At 42.1% G+C, this 21,866-nt stretch overlaps 3 protein-coding genes and 2 pseudogenes across 5 annotated transcripts in view; 1 reads left to right on the top strand and 4 right to left on the bottom strand.

Annotated features, from left to right (window-relative positions):
* LOC310738041 (uncharacterized protein) overlaps positions 1-21,866 on the bottom strand; it is a 924,051-nt gene that overhangs the window by 391,684 nt on the left and 510,501 nt on the right. The gene's annotated exons all lie outside the window — the stretch shown is intronic.
* Positions 1-21,866, top strand: part of LOC310738273 (NLR family CARD domain-containing protein 3-like) — a 360,476-nt pseudogene that overhangs the window by 280,049 nt on the left and 58,561 nt on the right. The gene's annotated exons all lie outside the window — the stretch shown is intronic.
* On the bottom strand, positions 1,996-2,504 carry LOC310738181 (histone H3.2). Its single transcript, XM_083563181.1, has one exon. The coding sequence runs from the start codon at positions 2,449-2,451 to the stop codon at positions 2,041-2,043; it is 411 nt and encodes a 136-aa protein (XP_083419307.1). The 5' UTR covers positions 2,452-2,504; the 3' UTR covers positions 1,996-2,040.
* Positions 2,918-3,355, bottom strand: LOC310738215 (histone H2A pseudogene; annotated as a pseudogene). The gene has a single exon. The product of its transcript is annotated as a histone H2A pseudogene (transcript).
* Positions 3,891-4,548, bottom strand: LOC310738155 (histone H1-like; the record flags this gene model as incomplete). Its single annotated transcript, XM_083563150.1, has 1 exon — positions 3,891-4,548. The coding sequence occupies exon 1, from the start codon at positions 4,515-4,517 to the stop codon at positions 3,891-3,893; it is 627 nt and encodes a 208-aa protein (XP_083419276.1). The 5' UTR covers positions 4,518-4,548.

The raw sequence follows: 21,866 nt of genomic DNA, 5'->3' as shown, positions 1-21,866 counted from the left end.
GGCCTTTAAACACTCGGCATCTACTTCTCCATGATCATCCATAGGTCCATAATCTTCACGAGGTGGGACGTGACTGGAGCTGGCCAAACCTCAGGATGCCTCGGGATGGGGAGAGAGAGAGAAGCAGTGGAGAGGAATTAGCGTAGCTGCTGTTCATGATATTAACAGCACAAATTGATAATGTGCATGTGATCATGTATTCTGGAGCACAAGGTTATGATGTGATGTGTGTGATGTGTGTGATGTGTAGGCTTTGCTAAAAAGATATGTTTTTAATCTACACTTAAACTGGGAGAGTGTATCTGAACCCCGAACACTGTCAGGAAGACTATTCCAGAGTTTAGGAGCTAAATGTGAAAATGCTCTACCGCCTTTAGTGGACTTTGCTATTCTAGGAACTACTAGAAGCCCAGAGTTTTGAGATCTCAGGGAGTGTGGCGGATTGTAGCGAGTTAAAAGACTGGATAGATACATGGGAGCCAAACCATTTAGTGCTTTATAAGTGAGTAGCAGTAGTTTGTAGTCTATTCGAAACCTAACAGGAAGCCAATGTAGGGACGATAAGATTGGGGTTATATGATCATATTTTCTTGACCTAGTAAGAACTCTTGCTGCCGCATTCTGAACTAACTGAAGCTTATTTATTAATGACGCAGGACATCCACCTAGTAATGCATTACAGTAGTCTATTCTAGAGGTCATAAACGCATGGACGAGCTTCTCTGCATCAGATATAGATAACATATTTCTTAGCTTGGAAATATTTCTAAGGTGAAAGAAGGCTGTTTTTGTAACTTGATTGATGTGATTTTTAAAAGATAAGTTGCTGTCTAAAATAACTCCCAGGTCTTTTACCGTTGAACTAGTAGTTACAGAACAAAGTGCGCAGCAGTTGTCTGTGCAGAGCTCACAAGATCATCAAGGACCCTTCACATCCCAGTCACAAACTGTTTAACCTCCATCCATCAAGATCGAGATACAGAAACATACGCACCAGAACCAGCAGGATCAGGGACAGCTTTATTTCCATCCACCATCACCACACTGAACTCTACACTACACCGTTAGATCACTGTATAAGCACTGTATATGTAAATGTTACATATTGTTTTTTGTATACTCCGCATTCTCTACACATATTGTGCCTCACTTCCATCTGCACTACTATTATATTTATGTGTATCTGTATATACCTTACTGTACATCCTGCCACATTCATGTATATACAGATATATATTTCTATCTATCTAACGAACCTCTGAGCAGATGCTAAATGCATTCTCTTAGCTCTGTACATGTATCTTGCACAATGACAATAAAGTCAACAATAAATCTAATCTAAAATATAATATAAAATTACACTAGTGTCCATGAGTACTTGGAGAGGGCCACTATTCATTCATTTCATTGTGTTGCTGTTGGTATTGCACATTTTCCCACACAAATACATATACACATATACATGTGTGTGTGTGTGTGTGTGTGTGTGTGTGGTCAGGTTTGGACATATATACACGACAACGAAAGAGAACATACATACAGTGCTTTAGATTAATGTTATGTCAAATTGTTCCTAACGCATAAAAACCATGTTTAAATGGTCAGAATCGTAGTCAGCATACTAAAGTTATATGTGAGAGAATTAATACTATGATGAATGCAATTTATTGTTTTGTTTGTTTTTTTGTCTCCCTTAGAATACAAACGATAACACGAGAATGGGAGGTGACACTTTGGCCACAAGATGGCAGTCACGCTCCGTGCAGAACAGCAAGCGACCTTCTGTTTGCATTTATTATTATTAATATTATTACTGTAGCCAAGTATTAAAATAATCTATAATAAAATACACAAAATGCTCAGCGACAGATCCACAAAATTAGAGGTTTCCTGAAGCACTCCATTCTAATAACTAGTTTATATATATATATATGTAATCATCATTTGTTTAAAACAACCACGGTATAAACTTGCTCGTTTTACTGAGACAATGAGGTGGCTCTTAAAAGAGCCTTTGTGTATACTGGACAGAGTTATTGTTTAAGCGCGCTCTCCGCGAATACGGCGGGCCAGCTGAATGTCCTTGGGCATGATGGTCACTCTCTTGGCGTGGATGGCGCACAGGTTGGTGTCCTCGAACAGGCCGACCAAGTATGCCTCGCTCGCCTCCTGCAAAGCCATTACAGCGGAGCTCTGGAAACGCAAGTCAGTCTTGAAGTCTTGAGCAATTTCTCTCACCAGGCGCTGGAAGGGCAGCTTGCGGATGAGCAGCTCAGTAGACTTCTGATAGCGACGGATCTCTCTCAAAGCCACGGTGCCGGGCCTGTAACGGTGAGGCTTCTTCACGCCGCCGGTAGCCGGAGCGCTCTTGCGAGCAGCCTTGGTGGCGAGCTGCTTCCTGGGCGCCTTGCCACCAGTGGATTTACGGGCAGTCTGCTTAGTTCTTGCCATAGCGTTGAGCTGTGCACTTCGCGGAAGAAAAACAGAATAAAAAGCGCTAGCAAACGCTGGCTTTTTAAGCCTGAACGACGCCTCGCGTTCATTGGGCGTCTCGAAACCTCTCGTCTTGCATTGGATCGATCGCTATACGTCACTCGACGATTATTGGCTTAGACCTAGTCAGCGCCACAGTTTGAACACCCCACCCCATCCATCCATCCTCCCCACCCTCCCTCGGCTCTCTTGCACAGCACTGTTTTCCTCTGTTCTATAGTTACACAAAGACGGCCGTCGCAATTTAGAAAAAAATTAAAAATACTTCGTTATATTTATGCTTCTAAGTCACTAATGAGAATGGCATGATTATTAGACTATTCCAATGGGCTCTATTAAATGTGATTCTCTTGGGTGCAACTTTCTAGAATGAATACAATTATATACACAAAGTAACAAACTTGCACTTTTTGAGTCAAAGTGGGTGGCTCTTAAAAGAGCCTTTGGGTACTGACAAACACAGCATTGGACGACTTTACTTGGTCTTGACAGCCTTCTCAGTCTTCTTAGGCAGAAGTACAGCCTGAATATTAGGCAGCACACCACCCTGAGCGATGGTCACTCCGCCGAGCAGTTTGTTCAGCTCCTCATCGTTACGCACGGCGAGTTGCAAGTGTCGGGGAATGATACGAGTCTTCTTGTTATCACGGGCAGCGTTACCAGCCAACTCCAGAATCTCAGCGGTCAGATACTCCAGCACAGCCGCCAGGTAAACGGGAGCGCCGGCACCGACGCGCTCAGCGTAGTTGCCTTTACGCAGAAGCCTGTGCACACGGCCTACAGGAAACTGCAGTCCTGCCCTGGATGAGCGAGTCTTGGCCTTGGCCCTGACTTTGCCACCGGTTTTGCCTCTTCCACTCATTTTGCTGTATATCAGATTTGTTCAAGGAACAAGTCGATAATAGTGAACGCTTCGCGCTGAAAACTCAGTGATATAGGCAACACAGCCACTCTCTCATTGGTTTAGAACACCATGTGATCAACATCCAATCACAAATGCACAAATGGTGACATTCATTCAGCCTTAGCCTAACAACCCCCCCCACACACACACACCTCCCCTTCCCTAATAGTCTCTGTGTGTGTGTGTGTGTGTGTGTGTGTGTGTGTGTGTCTGTGTGTGTGACTGAGGATTGAGCGCGCGCTCATGGGAGACACAGGTATCAGGAAACAACATTCATGTGAAATGTGTACAACGACACATATATCATATAATCATAAGCATCTTTATAACTACTACATAGTTTGCGTATCCATATGTCATAAATCCCTATCTTGTATTCGCGTTCACTTTCATCATGGGAGGATTCAAAATGTTGCTCTTTGGGGGAAAATATAGGTGGCTCTTAAAAGAGCCGTTTAGTTAAGGTAGAGATGAAATAAACAAACAAACATGTTTACTTCTTCTTGGGCGCTGTCTTTTTCGCCTTTGCAGCCTTGGGCTTCGCCGCTTTGGGCTTCACGGTCTTTGCTTTCTTGGGGCTCTTGGCTGCTTTTTTAGGAGTCGCCGGCTTTTTCGCTTTCTTCGGGCTCTTGGTGGCTTTTTTAGCAGCCGCTGCGGGCTTCTTTGCCTTCTTCGGGGACTTCTTGGCGGCGGCAACAGGTTTCTTGGCCGCCACCTTCTTGGGCTTCTTCGCCGCGGCGGGTTTCTTCGCCTTAACAGCGACGGGCTTCTTCGCCTTAGTTGCGGTCTTCTTTGCGGGCTTCTTGGCTTCGGTCTGCTTCTTGTTTAGCTTGAAAGAGCCAGACGCGCCGGTCCCTTTGGTCTGTAGAAGAGTTCCCTTCAACACGAGACCCTTGACAGCGAGCTTGACGCGGGAGTTGTTCTTCTCCACGTCGTATCCGCCGGCGGCCAAGGCTTTCTTCAGGGCGGCGAGCGACACACCGCTCCTCTCCTTGGACGAGGAAACCGCTTTGACGATGAGCTCGCCGACGCTGGGGCCGGCTTTCTTGGCCCTCGACGCTGCTTTCTTTTTCGGCGCTTTAGCCGGCGCGGCGGCGGGCGCGGGAGCAACTTCTGCCATCTCTCTAGTATCTGTAGTATCTCAGTGCGAGTCAGACTCTGTATACGCTGTGTAACACACAGAAACCTCCCGCCCCTCTGCTGGTGGGCCGGTCTTAAAACCGAGCATGAGAACGTTGTAGACTCAACCGGGCAGCCGCCGCTTCCGCGACACGCTCGCGAGTGTGTTTTCTCGCAGCGTTTCTCGTCGTAAATAAGACGCCGAAGACAAGATCCCGCGCTATTATGCACACATTTCGCGCGTACGGGCTTGCAAGTGTTCCGCGAGGCCCGTCATGGCCGAATAGAGAGCAGTGGTCGCTCTCGTTTTGCACGGAAGTGCACCGCGCGCCTGGCGCTCGAGCCGGCGCTCGGCGCATTTTGTGCAGAGTGCAGTGTAAAAAGGGGTGAGTTACATCCATGTCGGCGGAACAGCGTGTGTTTCACGTGAACGGCGAGCCTTGTCAATGTGTCTGACGCATTGGCAGTGTGTGAATGCTGTGCGTAGTATTGGGAACGCTGGCTCTTGTGGGCTGTGTGAAGCACGTGTTAGTGTATGGAGCAGGTGTGCAAACTCCCCGTGTGCCTCCCGCAGCCGGACTCCCTATGTCTTTGTCATCGTCTGGTCTTCACCACTAGGCCTGGCGCGCCTCGTGCATGGCCCCGTGCTCTAGTAGTCCCAGGCCGACAGGTGTGCCTCGTTGCCCGCTTAACCCTAATTCCAATCAGGTCAGGCTGTGCTAACCCTAATTCGAACAGTGCCAACCCTTACACTAACTCCATGTCATTCAGGCTGCACCAACCCTAACCCTAACTCTATGTCATTCAGGCTACGCTAACCCTAATTCGAACAGTGCCAACCCTAACCCTAACTCCATGTCATTCAGGCTGCGCTAACCCTAATTCGAACAGTGCCAACCCTAACCCTAACTCCATGTCATTCAGGCTGCGCTAACCCTAATTCGAACAGTGCTAACTCTAACCCTAACCCAAATTCCATGTCATTCAGCCTGCGCTAACCCTAATTCGAACAGTGCCAACCCTAACCCTAACTCCATGTCATTCAGGCTGCGCTAACCCTAAATCGAACAGTGCCAACCCTAACCCTAATTCCATGTCACTCAGGCTGCTTTAACCCTAATTCGAACAGCACTAACCCTTACCCTGTTCAATTCAGGCCGCTCTAACCCTCAATTCATTCATTCATTCATTCATTTTCTCCCGCTTATCCGTAATTCGGGTCGCGGGGGCAGCAGTCTAAGCAGACCCCCGCCTTCGACTGCTGCCCAATCCTCACAGCACCGTCCTTACGGTCCCTCCTGCAGGTGGTGAGCCCACGGGAGGTAACCCTCAATTGAAAAGTGGTAATCCTAACCCTAACGCTGAATACCTTTGTGCTGCACTAAGCCAAACTCAAATGAAGTTGTGCTGCTATGGCCTTAATGTGAAACACTGTTGTACTACTACAGCTCTAAAGCTAACTATGTAGTCTTACTATGACTCTAATTCAAAAGATGTTGTGCCACTATGGCAGTAATATAAATTATGTCGTGCGGCCATGGCCCAAATTCAAATTATGTTGTTTTACTATAGCCCTAATTCAGATTCTGTTGTGCTACTATGCCTCTGAATGGAAGTATGTTGTGCTGCGCTGGCCCTGATCTGGATCAATGTTCTTTAACTATAGCTCTAATGATAATTCTGTTGCGCTACTTTGATTCTAATTCAAATTATTTTGGCCAACTATGGCTCTAGGTCAAATGATGGCGTGCTACTGTAGTTCCAATTTAAAATATGTTGTGCTGCTAGGGCCTTGATGTCAAACACTGTTGTGCTACAGTAGCTCTAATGCTAATTATGTAGTGCTGATGTGACTCTAATTAAAATTATGTTAGCCAACTATGACTCTAATTCAAATTATGTTGTGCTACTATGGCTCTAATTCAAATTATGGCGTGCTGCTATGGCGCTAGTGGGAAACACTGTTCCGCTACTGTGGCCCAAATTCAATTCATGCTGTGCTGTCCTGGCCCTGATGTTAAACACTGATGTGCCACTGTAGCTCTAATGCTAATTATGTAACGCTGATATGACTCCAATACAAATCATGTGGGCCAACTATGGCTCTAAGTTAATATATGTTGTGCCTCTAGGGCCCTAATATGAAACACTGTACTGCTACTATAGCTCTAATGCTAACTGTGATTCACGTCACGGACCTACCAGCACAACAAAGGTAGCATTATAGCCATAGTAGCAGAACAATGTTGTGCTACTATGACTTTAATTCAAATTCGGTTGTGCTGCAAGGGCCCTGATGTGAAACACTGTGCTGCCACTACAGCTCTAGTGCTAATTATGTTGTGCTACTAGGACTCTAATCCAAATGATGCTCTGCTACTATGGCTCTAATTCAAATCATGTTGTGCTGTTATGGCCCTAGTGGGAAACACTGTTCCGCTACTTTGGCCCAAATTCAATTCATGCTGTGCTGTCCTGGCCCTGATGTTAAACACTGATGTGCCACTGTAGTTCTAATGCTAACTATGTAATGCTGATATGACTCCAATACAAATCATGTGGGCCAACTATGGGTTGGCCCTAGTAGCACAACACAATTTGAATTAAAGTCATAGTAGCACAACATTGTTCTACTACTGTAGCTCTAATGCTAACTATGTTGTGCTACTATGGCTCTAATACAAATTATGTTATGCTGCTAGGGCCCTGATGTTAAACACTGTACTGCTACTATAGCTCGAATGCTAATTATGTAGTGCTGCTATAACTATAATTCAACTTATGTTGGCCAACTATGACTCTAATTCAAATTACGTTGTGCTACCATGGCTCTAATTTGAAATATGTTGTCCCTCTAGGACCCCAAAGTAAAACAATGTGCTGCTACTATAGCCCTAATGCTAATTGTGTAGTGCTGCTATGACTCTAAGTCAATTTATGTGGGCCAACTATGGCTCTGAGTCAAATTATGTTGGCCAACTATGGCTCTAATTTCAATTTTGTTTTGCTGCTATGGCCCTAGTGGGAAACACTGTTCCGCTACTGTGGCCAATTTCAAATAATGTTGTGCTGTTCTGGCCCTGATGTAAAACACTGTTGTGCTACTGTAGCTCTAATGCTAAATATGTAGTGCTGATATGACTCTAATTCAATGTACAGTGTGCTACTATGCCTCTCTTTCAAATTATGGTGTGCTGTGAGGGACCCTAGCCCTGATTTGGCTACGGGGCTACAGGGCCCTGGTGTGAAACATCAGGGACCTAGCAGCACAACATAACTTCAGTTAGAGTCATAGTTAGAACAATGTTGTGCTACTATGACTCTAACTCGAGTTATGTTGTGCTACTAGGGCCCTGATGTGAAACACTGTACTGCTACTATAGCGCTAATGCTAACTGTGTTTCACATCAGGGCCCTAGCAGCACAACATAATTTGTATTATAGCCATAGGAGCACAACATAGTTAGCATTAGAGCTATAGTAGCAGAACAACCCTAATTCGAACAGTGCTAACCCTAACTCCATGTCACTCAGGCTGCGCTAACCCTAATTCGAACAGTGCCAACCCTAACCCTAACCCTAACTCCATGTCATTCAGGCTGCGCTAACCCTAATTCGAAGAGTGCCAACCCTAACCCTAAACCTAACTCCATGTCACTGAGGCTGCGCTAACCCTAATTCGAACAGTGCCAACCCTAACCCTAACCCCAACTCCATGTCACTCAGGCTGCGCTAACCCTAATTCGAACAGTGCCAACCCTAACCCTAACTCCATGTCACTCGGGCTGCGCTAACCCTAATTCGAACAGTCCCAACCCTAACCCTAACTCCATGTCACTCAGGCTGCGCTAACCCTAATTCGAACAGTGCCAACCCTAACCCTAATTCCATGTCACTCAGGCTGCCCTAAGCCTAATTCGAACAGTGCTAACTCTAACCCTAATTCCAATCAGGTCAGGCTGCACTAACCGTAATTCGAACAGTGCCAACCCTAACCCTAATTCCATGTCACTCAGGCTGCTTTAACCCTAATTCGAACAGCACTAACCCTTACCCTGTTCCATTCAGGCCGCTCTAACCCTCAATTGAAAAGTGGTAACCCTTAAGCTGAATACCTTTGTGCTGCACTAAGCCAAACTCAAATGAAGTTGTGCTGCTATGGCCTTAATGTGAAACACTGTTGTACTACTACAGCTCTAAAGCTAACTATGTAGTCTTACTATGACTCCAATTCAAAAGATGTTGTGCTACTATGGCAGTAATATAAATTATGTTGTGCGGCCATGGCCCAAATTCAAATTATGTTGTTTTACTATAGCCTTAATTCAGATTCTGTTGTGCTACTATGCCTCTGAATGAAAGTATGTTGTGCTGCTATGGCCCTGATCTGGATCAATGTTCTTCAACTATAGCTCTAATGCTCATTCAGTTGCGCTACTTTGATTCTAATTCAGATTATTTTGGCCAACTATGGCTCTAGGTCAAATGATGGTGTGCTACTGTAGTTCCAATTTAAAATATGTTGTGCTGCTAGGGCCTTGATGTCAAACACTGTTGTGCTACAGTAGCTCTAATGCTAATTATGTAGTGCTGATGTGACTAATTAAAATTATGTTAGCCAACTATGACTCTAATTCAAATTATGTTGTGCTACTATGGCTCTAATTCAAATAATGGCGGCTGCTATGGCCCTAGTGGGAAACACTGTTCCGCTACTGTGGCCCAAAATCAATTTATGCTGTGCTGTCCTGGCCCTGATGTTAAACACTGATGTGCCACTGTAGCTCTAATGCTAATTATGTAACGCCGATATGACTCCAATACTAATCATGTGGGCCAACTATGGCTCTAAGTTAATATATGTTGTGACTCTACGGCCCTGATGTGAAACACTGTGCTGCTACTGTAGCTCTAATGCTAACTGTGTTTCACGTCAGAGCCCTAGCAGCACAACATAATTTGAATTAGAGCCATAGTAGCAAAACATAGGTAGCATTAGAGCTACAGTAGCAGAACAATGTTGTGCTACTATGACTTTAATTCAAATTGTGTTGTGCTGCTAGGGCCCTGATGTGGAACACTGAGCTGCTACTACAGCTTTAGTGCTAATTATGTCGTGCTACTATGACTTTAATCCAAATGATCTTGGCCAACTGTGCTGTTATGGCCCTAGTGGGAAACACTGTTCCGCTACTGTGGCCCAAATTCAATTTATGTTGTGCTGTTATGGCCCTAGTGGGAAACACTGTTCCGCCAATGTAGCTCTAATGAGAATTATGTAGTACTGATATGGCTCTAATTCAAAGTACGTTGTGCTACTATGGCTCTCATTCAAATTATGGTGTGCTGCTAGGGACCCCAGCCCTAATGTGGCTACAGGGCCCTGGTGTGAAACACTATACTGCTACTATAGCTCTAATGCTAACTATGTTTCACATCAGGGCCCTAGCAGCACAACATAACTTGAGTTAGAGTCATAGTAGCACAACATTGGTTTGCTACTATAGCTCTAACGCTAACTATGTTGTGCTACTATTGCTCTAATTAAAATTATGTTGTGCTACTAGGGCCCTGATGTAAAAACACTGTACTGCAAATATAGCTCTAATGCTAACTGTGTTTCACATCAGGGCCCTAGCAGCACAACATAATTTGTATTATAGCCATAGTAGCACAACATAGTTAGCATTAGAGCTATAGTAGCAGAACAACCCTAATTCGAACGGTGCTAACCCCAACTCCATGTCACTCAGGCTGTGCTAACCCTAATTCGAACAGTGCCAACCCTAACCCTAACTCCAGATCATTCAGGCTGTGCTAACCCTAATTGGAACAGTGCCAACCCTAACCCTAACTCCATGTCACTCAGGCTGCGCTAACCCTAATTCGAACAGTGCCAACCCCAACCCCAACTCCATGTCACTCAGGCTGCGCTAACCCTAATTCGAACAGTGCCAACCCTAACCCCAACTCCATGTCACTCAGGCTGCGCTAACCCTAATTCGAACAGTGCCAACCCTAACCCCAACTCCATGTCACTCAGGCTGCGCTAACCCTAATTCGAACAGTGCCAACCCTAACCCCAACTCCATGTCACTCAGGCTGCGCTAACCCTAATTCGAACAGTGCCAACCCTAACCCTAACTCCATGTCACTCAGGCTGCGCTAACCCTAATTTGAACAGTGCCAACCCTAACCCTAACTCCATGTCACTCAGGCTGCGCTAACCCTAATTTGAACAGTGCCACCCCTAACTCCAGGTCACTCAGGCTGCGCTAACCCTAATTCGAATAGTGCCAACCCTAACCCCAACCCTAACTCCATGTCATTCAGGCTGCACTAACCCTAATTCGAACAGTGCTAACCCTAACCCAAATTCCATGTCATTCAGGCTGCGCTAACCCTAATTCGAACAGTGCCAACCCTAACCCTAATTCCATGTCACTCAGGCTGCTTTACCCCTAATTCGAACAGTGCCAACCCTAACCCTGTTCCATTCAGGCCGCTCTAACCCTCAATTGAAAAGTGGTAATCCTAACCCTAACGCTGAATACCTTTGTGCTGCACTAAGCCAAACTCAAATTAAGTTGTGCTGCTATGGCCTTAATGTGAAACACTGTTGTACTACTACAGCTCTAAAGCTAACTATGTAGTCTTACTATGACTCTAATTCAAAAGATGTTGTGCCACTATGGCAGTAATAGAAATTATGTCGTGCGGCCATGGCCCAAATTTAAATTATGTTGTTTTACTATAGCCCTAATTCAGATTCTGTTGTGCTACTATGCCTCTGAATGGAAGTATGTTGTGCTGCTATGGCCCTAATGTGGATCAATCTTCTTCAACTATAGCTCTAATGCTAATTCTGTTGCGCTACTATAATTCTAATTCTAATTATTTTGGCCAACTATGGCTCTAGGTCAAATGATGGCGTGCCACTGTAGTTCCAATTTAAAATATGTTGTGCTGCTAGGGCCTTGATGTCAAACACTGTTGTGCTACAGTAGCTCTAATGCTAATTATGTAGTGCTGATGTGACTCTAATTAAAATGATGTTAGCCAACTATGACTCTAATTCAAATTATGTTGTGCTACTATGGCTCTAATTCAATTCATGCTGTGCTGGCCCTGATGTAAAACACTGATGTGCCACTGTAGCTCTAATGCTAATTATGTAACGCCGATATGACTCCAATACTAATCATGTGGGCCAACTATGGCTCTAAGTTAATATATGTTGTGCCTCTAGGGCCCTGAAACACTGTGCTGCTACTATAGCTCTAATGCTAACTGTGATTCACATCAGGGACCTACCAGCACAACATGATTCGAATTAGAGCCATAGTAGCACAACATAGGTAGCATGATAGATAGATAGATAGATAGATAGATAGATAGATAGATAGATAGATAGATAGATAGATAGATAGATAGATAGATAGATACAAACAACTTTATTGTCATTGCATAGTACAGGTAGCAACGAAATGCAGTTTGGCATCTACCAGAAGTGCAAAATTTAGCAGTCGTGCAAAAGTGCAGATAAATATCTAGCATATTTACAGTGCAGATAACTATGTAGCATATTTACAGCAAGTGGTATATATGAAAGTATATACAGTGAATAAATATAAAGGCTATTTCAGTGCAGAGATGTGTGGACATTCAGAAGTACAGTGAATAAATATAGAGGTGTACAGTAATTAAGAAAATGTGCAGAAATGAAAGGTTACAGATCACAAGATTATGGCATTAGGGAGTAGCAAGCTGAATAAACAGTCTACTATATATATAAAAAAAAAAAAATATATATATATATATATATATATATATATATATATATATATATATATATATATATATATATATATATATATATACACACATACATTGTATACACAAATGAATGTTAAATGTTGGGCAGAATGTACAGTAATGATAAAGATTAATTAAGCAAATAATAAAATGAATGAAATTGTTGTTACTTTTATATATTCTTTATTTTATTATATTTTTTAAAATGTTATAATAGCTATCCTTTTTTTTTATATATATGTAGAATATTGTTAGATACAAAAGACATTACTAAAACTTTCTTTCGGGTTCTCCCATTAGGGGGCGCCACAGCGGATCATCCGCATGTTTGATTTGGCACATGTTTTTACGCTGGATGTGCTTCCTAACACAACCCTCCCTATTTATCCGGGATTGGGACCGGCACTAAGGCTTGTGCAACCCTAATGGCCTAAAGACCAGCAGGGAACCTGCAAGATACATTACAAGATTTATTATTATTATTATTATTATTATTATTATTATTATTATTATAAAGATGATTATATTGATAATAACAGACTCTTGTACAATTTAAGTGTAATTTTAATCAGTCTTTTACTTTATTATTTATTTTTCGCAAAACTTTTTACTTTTACTCATTATTTTTTTTCCCCATAAATATCTGTACTTTCTACTTCTTACATTTTCAAAAACAGACTCGTTACTTTAATTTTATATTTCACCATCTGGTGAAAAGTGTTGAACACATGAAGAAAGGCAGGTGAAAAAAGGCATGGAAGCCGAGACACCAGCTGAAATCAATCAGTAATTAGAAAGCAGTCCTGCCCCGTGTCAGTGAAAATCAATATCAGCTGCTTCAGTCCCAACTAATGGCCTGTATAAAGATGTCTCATTACCAAGGTGTCACACAAGAAACATCTCATGATGGGTAAAAGTGAAGAGCTCTCTCAAGACCTTCACAACCTTATTGTTGCAAAACATACTATTAGCATTGGTTACAGAAGGATTTCTAAACTTCTGAATGTTCCAGCGAGAACTGTTAGGATCATAATCCAGAAGTAGAAAGAACATCATCTCACCATAAAGCAGCCATGACCAGGTGCTCCTCACAAGATTTCAGACAGAGGAGCAAAAAGAATATCAAAAGAGTTGTCCAAGAGACAAGGACCACTTGTGGAGAGCTTCAGAAAGACCTGGAATTAGCAGCTACAACTGTTTAAAAGAAAAGCGCCTGCTGCCAAAGAAGGGAGACCTGACGCAGCTGAAGAACTGGCGCCCAGTGTCACTACTGTACTGTACTGTACTGTATAGGTATGTTGTTCTCTATTTCCAATATGAAGTATGTAAAAGTAGGAACTCTTAATCTAAATGCTGCTAGAGCTGGTCAGAAAAGAATGGTGTTGTTTGAGTTTATAAAGCTGAAACGGATTGATGTCATGTTTATTCAGGAATCACACAGGGATCATAAAACTGAAGTGGATTGGATGTTCTCTACTAGTGGAGGAGTAGCAATACTCTTTTCAAAACACTTTCTACCAACCTCTTACAAAATGGAAGAAATAGTTAAAGGGCACATTTTAAAAGTACAAGCAAAATTCGAAAACACAGAAATGATATTTTTTGGTATGTTTACGCCCCTACGAAGGGACAGAAAAAAATCCTCTTTCTAAACAAAATCAGCTCCACTTTAAAAAACATCAATTCAGAAGGTTTTTTGTTTCTAGGTGGGGATTTTAATTGCACTGAAGATGATAAACTGGATAGGAATCACATAGAACCACATATTAGCGCTCAAAAAACACCTGTACAGCTGATCAGAACTTCTGATTTGTGTGACATTTGGAGGAACATGAATACTAAGACCAGGCAGTAAACATGGCCCACAGCAGGGATAATGTTTTATCTATGGAGAGACTCGATAGATTCTATGTATTCAGTTTTCATGCAAATCGTTTTAAAGACTGTAAAATCGTCCCGCAATGGAAAAACTTGAAAACTACAACCCCAAATCAGAAAAAGTTGGGACAGTATGGAAAACGCAAATAAAAAAAGAAAGTAGTGATTTCTAAATTTACTTTGACTTGTATTTCATTGCAGACAATATGAAAACAAAATATTTCATGTTTTGTTTGGTCAACTTCATGTCATGTGTAAATATACATCATTTCCTGTCATTCAGACCTGCAACACATTCCAAAAAAAGTTCATGGAAATCCAGGAAGAGAGAAAAAAAGGAAAGGAAAATGGTGCACTTATGGTTCTACCACACAGATGAAGAACAGAAAATGATCCAGGTTCAGAAGAAACAAGGGGCTCACCAGTCTCCATCAATATTGAGCTCCTAGCTGATGGTAGAAACGATTCTAATTCCAGAGCTCCGAGAACTCCTCATCCAGCATCAAAGAGAGATGTCAAACAAATTAGGAAGAGGAAACAAAGGGAGGGAAAAAAAACAAAAAACAACCATGCGAAGACAAGGCAGGAAAATAATTTATTGCAGTAAATTCCCATTTACACACATTAATATTTCTAATTATAATTTTCAATGTAATAATGTTCAAAATGCATCAACACATTTACTGACAATAAATTGTTCCTTTTATCTGAATAATTGCTTAATTTATCTGTGAGCATTCAATCCGCCTATAGCTGATATCAGAGCATGAGACTGCATGGTTAGCAGAACACCACATGACCTATGTTACACACACCACACTAATACGATTGGCAATCTACATGAACACTTAAGCAGCAAATCAACTGTTCATTTATCACTTCACTCAGATGTTTAAACATTTCAGAGGAATTATCCACAGTATGATTTTAAAATGTCTGATTTCACAAAAGACTGAACAATACACAACCCATAACTCAATAAGGTTGTCTTAGCACAAAAAAAAGGAAAAAACTAACACCAAGAAAGAGAAATGGTATTAAATAATACCAGATGAACTAAGGGAAATCGCTTTCACAAAGTCATCAGCTTGGGTTTTCATTTAGTTTTTTTTTTCCTTTTTAGTACTGCTAATGGCATGCATCTTTTTTTCTGTTCAAGGCTCCTCCCCCTCTGATCAACACCAATGATGACGAAGAACAATCATTAAGGGCGGAGCTACTCTTAATTATTTAATCTCATAAATATTTCTGGTTTGTGACATTTACTAATTTCTTTTGGCAATATTTGATTCCCAAAACCTTAAAATAAAATATTTAAAATATGATTTAAAATTATTGTGCATTTGTATAATTCTTCTTTTTTTGGTTTTGATACGGTTCTTATGACCTTCGTTACACTAGCAACAAGTAATGTCATAAATCTATGGGGGGGGGGTTATACAGAAGACTTGTATGTTTTTTGTTCTTTTTTCTTGGGCATCTCTGTTACAAGTTGTTTTGTAGTTTTATTACAGTGTCAGATTCTCATGTTGATTGTGATTCCGTGTTCAGCAATGGCAACACATGTACTGTTTTATGTTACAGTAAGTTGAGTTCAGTAAGTTCAGTATTTTGAGAAGCAGTAAAGTAAGCTTTGTTTTGTGCATGGTAACTATTCTGTGGAAGAAGACAGGTTTTCATTTGAATAAATCATTTTTGACTCTGAATGCATGGTCTTGATTTTAGTTTATATAACCGTGTTTTAAGTTTAAATGCTTTACTCATTTTAAGACAGATTACCTTATGACAAATCCTAAATTAAGAAGAATCATCTTGTTTAATAGCTCTGGTCTTAGGATCTTTTCACACAAATTAAGAAAAGCAAACTCTTAAAAATTAAAAAAATTAACAACCTAGTTTTAAGTAAATGACACTAAATATACTGCTTCAAATAAGTATTTTAATCCTTGTTTTAAAACACTTAGCTATTTTCTAAAGGCTAGGTATGTTTTCTTATTTTAAGAAATCTTATCAAGTGTAATTATCTTACTGCATTATTACATTGCAGCACCGACGCTAAAAAGATATCATGCAGCCCGGACCTGCATAAAGCTCAATGGGGAAAACCTTAGACATTGAGCAATTTTAAGGTACCACATGGTTTAAACAATTTAAGCCTTTACAAAATTAACTAACTTTAAAGATGTCTTAATTACCTTGTCCCTCCATAGTGCTGATCTTCTCCACCTGCTCCTCCATAGTGCTGATCTTCTCCACCTGCTCCTCCATAGTGCTGATCTTCTCCACCTGCTCCTCCATAGTGCTGATCTGCTCCACCTGCTCCTCTGTAATGCTCATCTTCTCCACCTGCTCCTCCATAGTGCTATTTAATAAAGTGCTATTTTTTTTATTAAAAAAAAATAAAAGTATTATACAAAATAAATTGGCAGTTATTTACAATCCCTGCCTACCTAAAAAGGCTTCGTGAGTGCACAGCGCACAACAAACTCAAAATAAAAAACTCAAATAAAGAAAGAGTCCATAGAAGTTGTTGATGTGTGTGTGTGTGTGTTTCGTAGAGTATGTTCTTTTCACTACCCGGGTAGGTCTACCTATGTTCTTATCTGTTCACAAATAAAGGCACAGGATGATGCTGGTCCAAAGATGCCACGGCTGGCCACACCGGGCTTTTGATCCGTTCACTTCTGCGGGTTGGCTCGCCACTGACCGCTAGGGTCAGATTCAGATGGTCTATCCCTTTCTAAAAAAACAATCTATACATACAGTACAGAATGCATTAATTACAATTGCCTCATTTTTGTTCAAATCTAATCAACTTTTCTCCATTCAAATATCAAATCAAATATAACCAATTGTAAAGATTATAAATACTCTGATCATTGTGCAAATGAATAGGCACACATCACACCACATAACATAAGTCAGTTCCAATGAACAACAATCATGTATTTATATCTTACAGTACAAAATAAATCATAGGATTTCAGAAACATATTTATGAAACCAGATATTAACCTTTTTAACTTTTTGAACCTGTTTTTGCATCTTAACATTTTAACCATCACATTTTACCATTTTCATTCTTTTTAACAGCTAAGAAACTTCTCCTCCTCATATACATATACATACACAAACATGTATATTCACAATTAAATGAACTAAATCACCCTTATTTTAAATACATGTATATTAACTTTTAAGTCAACAAGTAAAAAAACAGTATAAAGGCACCTTTAGCGGTGTAAACACTATTAAAGATCTGCTACAGTGGTGTCTAGCTTAGCTAAGCCAGCATGACAAACCAAATAGGACTTATAGATTGTTAACAATTAGCATGCAGCTAGCGCGATTAGCAATCTTTTATGAGCAACATAAAACAATTTGAATCAATTTGAATTGTTTGCTTTCTAGCAACTTCTTCACCGGAGAAGCTTGTTTTTAGGTGAATTACCTGGGGTGTATGGGCCACCCGCAGGCAGAGTAGAGTGTGTCACTTCAGTATCCTTAGGTGGGTTACACTCTCCCCTCCTAACTTATGCACGTCCCTGTGCATGTCAATGTTCAAACAGTTATCACCGGAGGAAACAAAACAGGGGGACAAGCTGATGCATCATTCTCACTTATGAGGTTGTTCCACACAGTGGTCAGTCTCCTTGAAAGAATGACTTCACCACTGTGACTAAGGGGGTTCCCAGTTCAGTGTAGTTCAGCCGCCTAGGTGGCTGATGATTCCTCATGGATCTCCTGACTAGGTCATCAGTATCAGCCTGTTCCTCTGTCTCATTAATCTCCTCTTCTCCTTCATTTTCAAGAACATTTGTCTCATCACATTCTGGCATGTCAGAGGGGACTGGAAGTTGTTCAGGGCAGTCCTCATCCAAGCCTTTTACAAGGTTACCATTGTCAGATAAGTTTGTCTCTCGTTCCACAGATTCACTTCCAGGTAGGTCTTTTTTTTCCACAAGTTCATTTCCAGGTGTGTTCGGGTTCTGTGTTACTCTGTTGACTGGAGCAACATCGGGTAGGCTACTCTCATTAGCTGGAACATCATCAATCATTTTGTTGAAGTTTGTCGTCAGACTCTCTTTAGAATGACTTGGACCATGGTGTCTTGGAACATCTCGCGAGACAATATATCTGGTTACTTCTGGAACCGCTTCTTTTTGGGACCAGGTAACAAGCATGATATCGTCCTCATCAGAGGACTGATCAACTTCTCTTGGGTCACTGCGATTGTTCTGGTGTGTCTTGCGGCGCTCGAGTGGTTTTGGTTGTTCTTCTGGTGTTACATGGAGGAACCCACATGGGAGCAAGAGGTCTCGATGCAAGGTGCGCCAGGGGCCTTCTCCGGTCTCTGATTTTACTGTATAAACGAGGAGGTCTCCAGCTTTCCTCACTACCACATGGACGGTGGACTCCCAGTTATCAGCAAGCTTGTGCTTTCCACGAATGCGTACGTTCCTGACAAGTACTCTGTCTCCAATGTCCAGAGCAGAAGGAGTCACACGCTTATCAAACCTTGTTTTGTTCTTTTCAGCCACCTTGGCAGCACTCCTTGTAGCTATTCTGTAGCTCTCCTCGAGGTGGGATTTGAGGTGCTTTACATACTGGGAGTGTGACGTCTGTTGCTCTTCTTTGAAAGGTAAGCCGAATGCAAGGTCGACTGGCAGGCGTGGCTGGCGTCCAAACATTAACTCATATGGTGTGAACCCAGTCACCTCATTCCTAATAAAATTATACGCGTGAACCAAAGGCTTTACAAAGTCCTTCCATTGTGACTTATCCTGGTTTTCCAGAGTGCCAAGCATGTCTAACAGAGTGCGGTTAAAACATTAAAACGAATTTTCTGTATGCCCGCAACTTCACACAGTTGTTTGATTAACCGCGACTCAAATTCAGGACCTTGGTCGCTGTGCAGTTTCTCTGGAATACCATAATGGATGATGAAATTGTCCCATAAGCACTTTGCAAACGTTTGAGCCCTTTGGTTTGGTGTTGGGATAGCCACTGTGTATTTTGTAAAGTGATCCGTGATCACAAGAATGTCCTTTGTGTTACTTCTGTCCGGTTCTATAGACAAGAAGTCCATGCAGACCAGTTCAAGCGGTCTTGTTGTCATGATGTTTACTAAAGGTGCTGCCCTCTCAGGTACAACAACAGAGGTAGGTCTGGAAGCAAGGTTCTCACAGCGGGTGGTGGTTTCTCGTCATGCTCAATCTGGGAGAAGACATGTTTAATGCATTGGTCGGCTCTCTGTTTGTCTCTGAGCTCTGCCTCTGATAGGTGTGGGACGATGGGAAGCCCTCCAAGCTCATCTTCCTGCTCAAAACTGTCAGGTACAGCATCTCCAGAGATAGCTAGGCTCTCGACAAGGGAGATACTTCCATCTCTGCCCATTCCATCATTGGAACAATAAATCAGTTGTCTCTCACAGATGGCACAAACAGCCCCCTGATCCACAGCCTCAATGTTATCTGGATCGGATAGATGTTGTTGTGTGAACTGGCGGATCCTGTCCCATTCTTTTTGAGATGTGGGGTCGTCTTGCAGGTTGCCATGGGGACGTTGCAATAGTGCGTCAGCATCTCCATTCTGCTTTCCCGGCCGGTACTGGAGCTTAAAAGAGAAGGTAGAGAGAGCAGCTAACCACCTGTAGCTGGTTGTATCAAGTTTGGCTGAGGTAAGTATGTAGGTAAGAGGGTTGCTGTCAGTGACTACTGTGAACTGATTGCCATAGAGGTAGTCACTGAACTTAGTAGATAAAGTTAGCTTGAGGGTTGTTGTGTTAATAGGGCCTACAGTTTAAGTAGGGGGGGTAATCGAAAGTTCTGTTGTAGTTGTGGCTGTGTGGTTAAGGCGATGGACTAGAAATCCATTGGGGTCCACCTGAGCTTGTTCGAATCCTGCTGACCAAGCTTCACTTTCTGTTTACATTTCCTATGAATTACCCCAATCCAGTTAGTTTACAGGTTGTTGTGTTAATAGGGCTTCCAGTTTAAGTAGGGGATGATAGAGACTTGTGTAGTAGTCGTGGCCGAGTGGTTAAGGCGATAGACTAGAAATCCATTGGGGTCTCCCTGCGCAGGTTAGAATTCTGCCGACTACGATTAGTTTTCTGTTCACATTTCGTGTTAATTATACAGATATGGTTCTTTTGCGATTTCTTGTGTTAATAGGGGTTCCAGTTTAAATACGGTTGGCACCTAACTGTGCAGTAGTCGTGGCAGAGTGGTTAAGGCGATGGACTAGAAATCCATTGGGGTCTTCCTGCGCAGGTTCGAATCCTGCTGACTATGATTTGTTTTCTGTTCACATTTCGTGTTGATTATACAGATATGGTTCTTTTGCGTTTTCTTGTGTTAATAGGGGTTCCAGTTTAAGTAGGGGATGATGGAGAATTGTGTAGTAGTCGTGGCCGAGTGGTTAAGGCGATGGACTAGAAATCCATTGGGGTCTCCCGGCGCAGGTTCGAATCCTGCCGACTACGATTTGTTTTCTGTTCACATTTTGTGTTAATTATAAAGGTGTGGTTTACTTGTGTTTTCTTGTGTTAATAGGGGTTCCAGTTGAAGTAGGGGTGACAGCTAACTGTGCAGTAGTCGTGGCCGAGTGGTTAAGGCGATGTACTTGAAATCCATTGGGGTCCACCTGCGCAGGTTCGAATCCTGCTGACCAAGATTCACTTACTGTTTACATTTCCTATTAATTACCCAGATAAAGTTAATTTGCAGGTTGTTGTTTTAATAGGGCTTCCAGTTTAAGTAGGGGATGATAGAGAATTGTGTAGTAGTCGTGGCCGAGTGGTTAAGGCGACGAACTAGAAATCCATTGGGGTCCACCTGCGCAGGTTCGAATCCTGCTGTCCAAGATTCACTTTCTGTTTACATTTCCTATGTATTACCCCGATCCAGTTAGTTTACAGGTTGTTGTGTTAATAGGGCTTCCAGTTTAAGTAAGGGATGATAGAGACTTGTGTAGTAGTCGTGGCCGAGTGGTTAAGGCGATAGACTAGAAATCCATTGGGATCTCCCTGCGCAGGTTAGAATCCTGCCAACTACGATTAGTTTTCTGTTCACATTTCGTGTTAATTATACAGATATGCTTCATTTGCGATTTCTTGTGTTAATAGGGGTTCAAGTTTAAATAGGGTTGACACCTAACTGTGCAGTAGTCGTGGCCCAGTGGTTAAGGCGATAGCCTTGAAATCCATTGGGGTCCCCCTGCGCAGGTTTGAATTCTGCCGACTACGATTCACTTCCTGTTTACATTTCCTATTAATTACCCAGATAAAGTTATTTTGCAGGTTGTTGTGTTAATAGGGCTTCCAGTTTAAGTAGGGGATGATACAGAATTGTGTAGTAGTCGTGGCCGAGTGGTTAAGGCGATGGACTAGAAATCCATTGGGGTCCACCTGCGCTTGTTTGAATCCTGCTAACCAAGTTTCACTTTCTGTTTACATTTCCTATAAATTACCCCAATCCAGTTAGTTTACAGGTTGTTGTGTTAATAGGGCTTCCAGTTTAAGTAAGGGATGATAGAGACTTGTGTAGTAGTCGTGGCCGAGTGGTTAAGGCGATAGACTAGAAATCCATTGAGGGTCTTTCTTGTGTTAATAGGGGTTCCAGATTAAGTAGGGGATGACGGAGCATTGTGTAGT

The sequence above is a fragment of the Silurus aristotelis genome (genome assembly GCF_946808225.1).
Source record: "Silurus aristotelis genome assembly, chromosome: 15".
Lineage (NCBI taxonomy): Eukaryota > Metazoa > Chordata > Actinopteri > Siluriformes > Siluridae > Silurus > Silurus aristotelis.
This window is presented reverse-complemented; position numbering and strand designations above follow the sequence as displayed.

Coding starts and splice junctions, on each gene's coding strand:
- LOC310738181 (XM_083563181.1), bottom strand. CDS start 2,451: ATGGCAAGAACTAAGCAGACTGCCCGTAAATCCACTGGTGGCAAGGCG.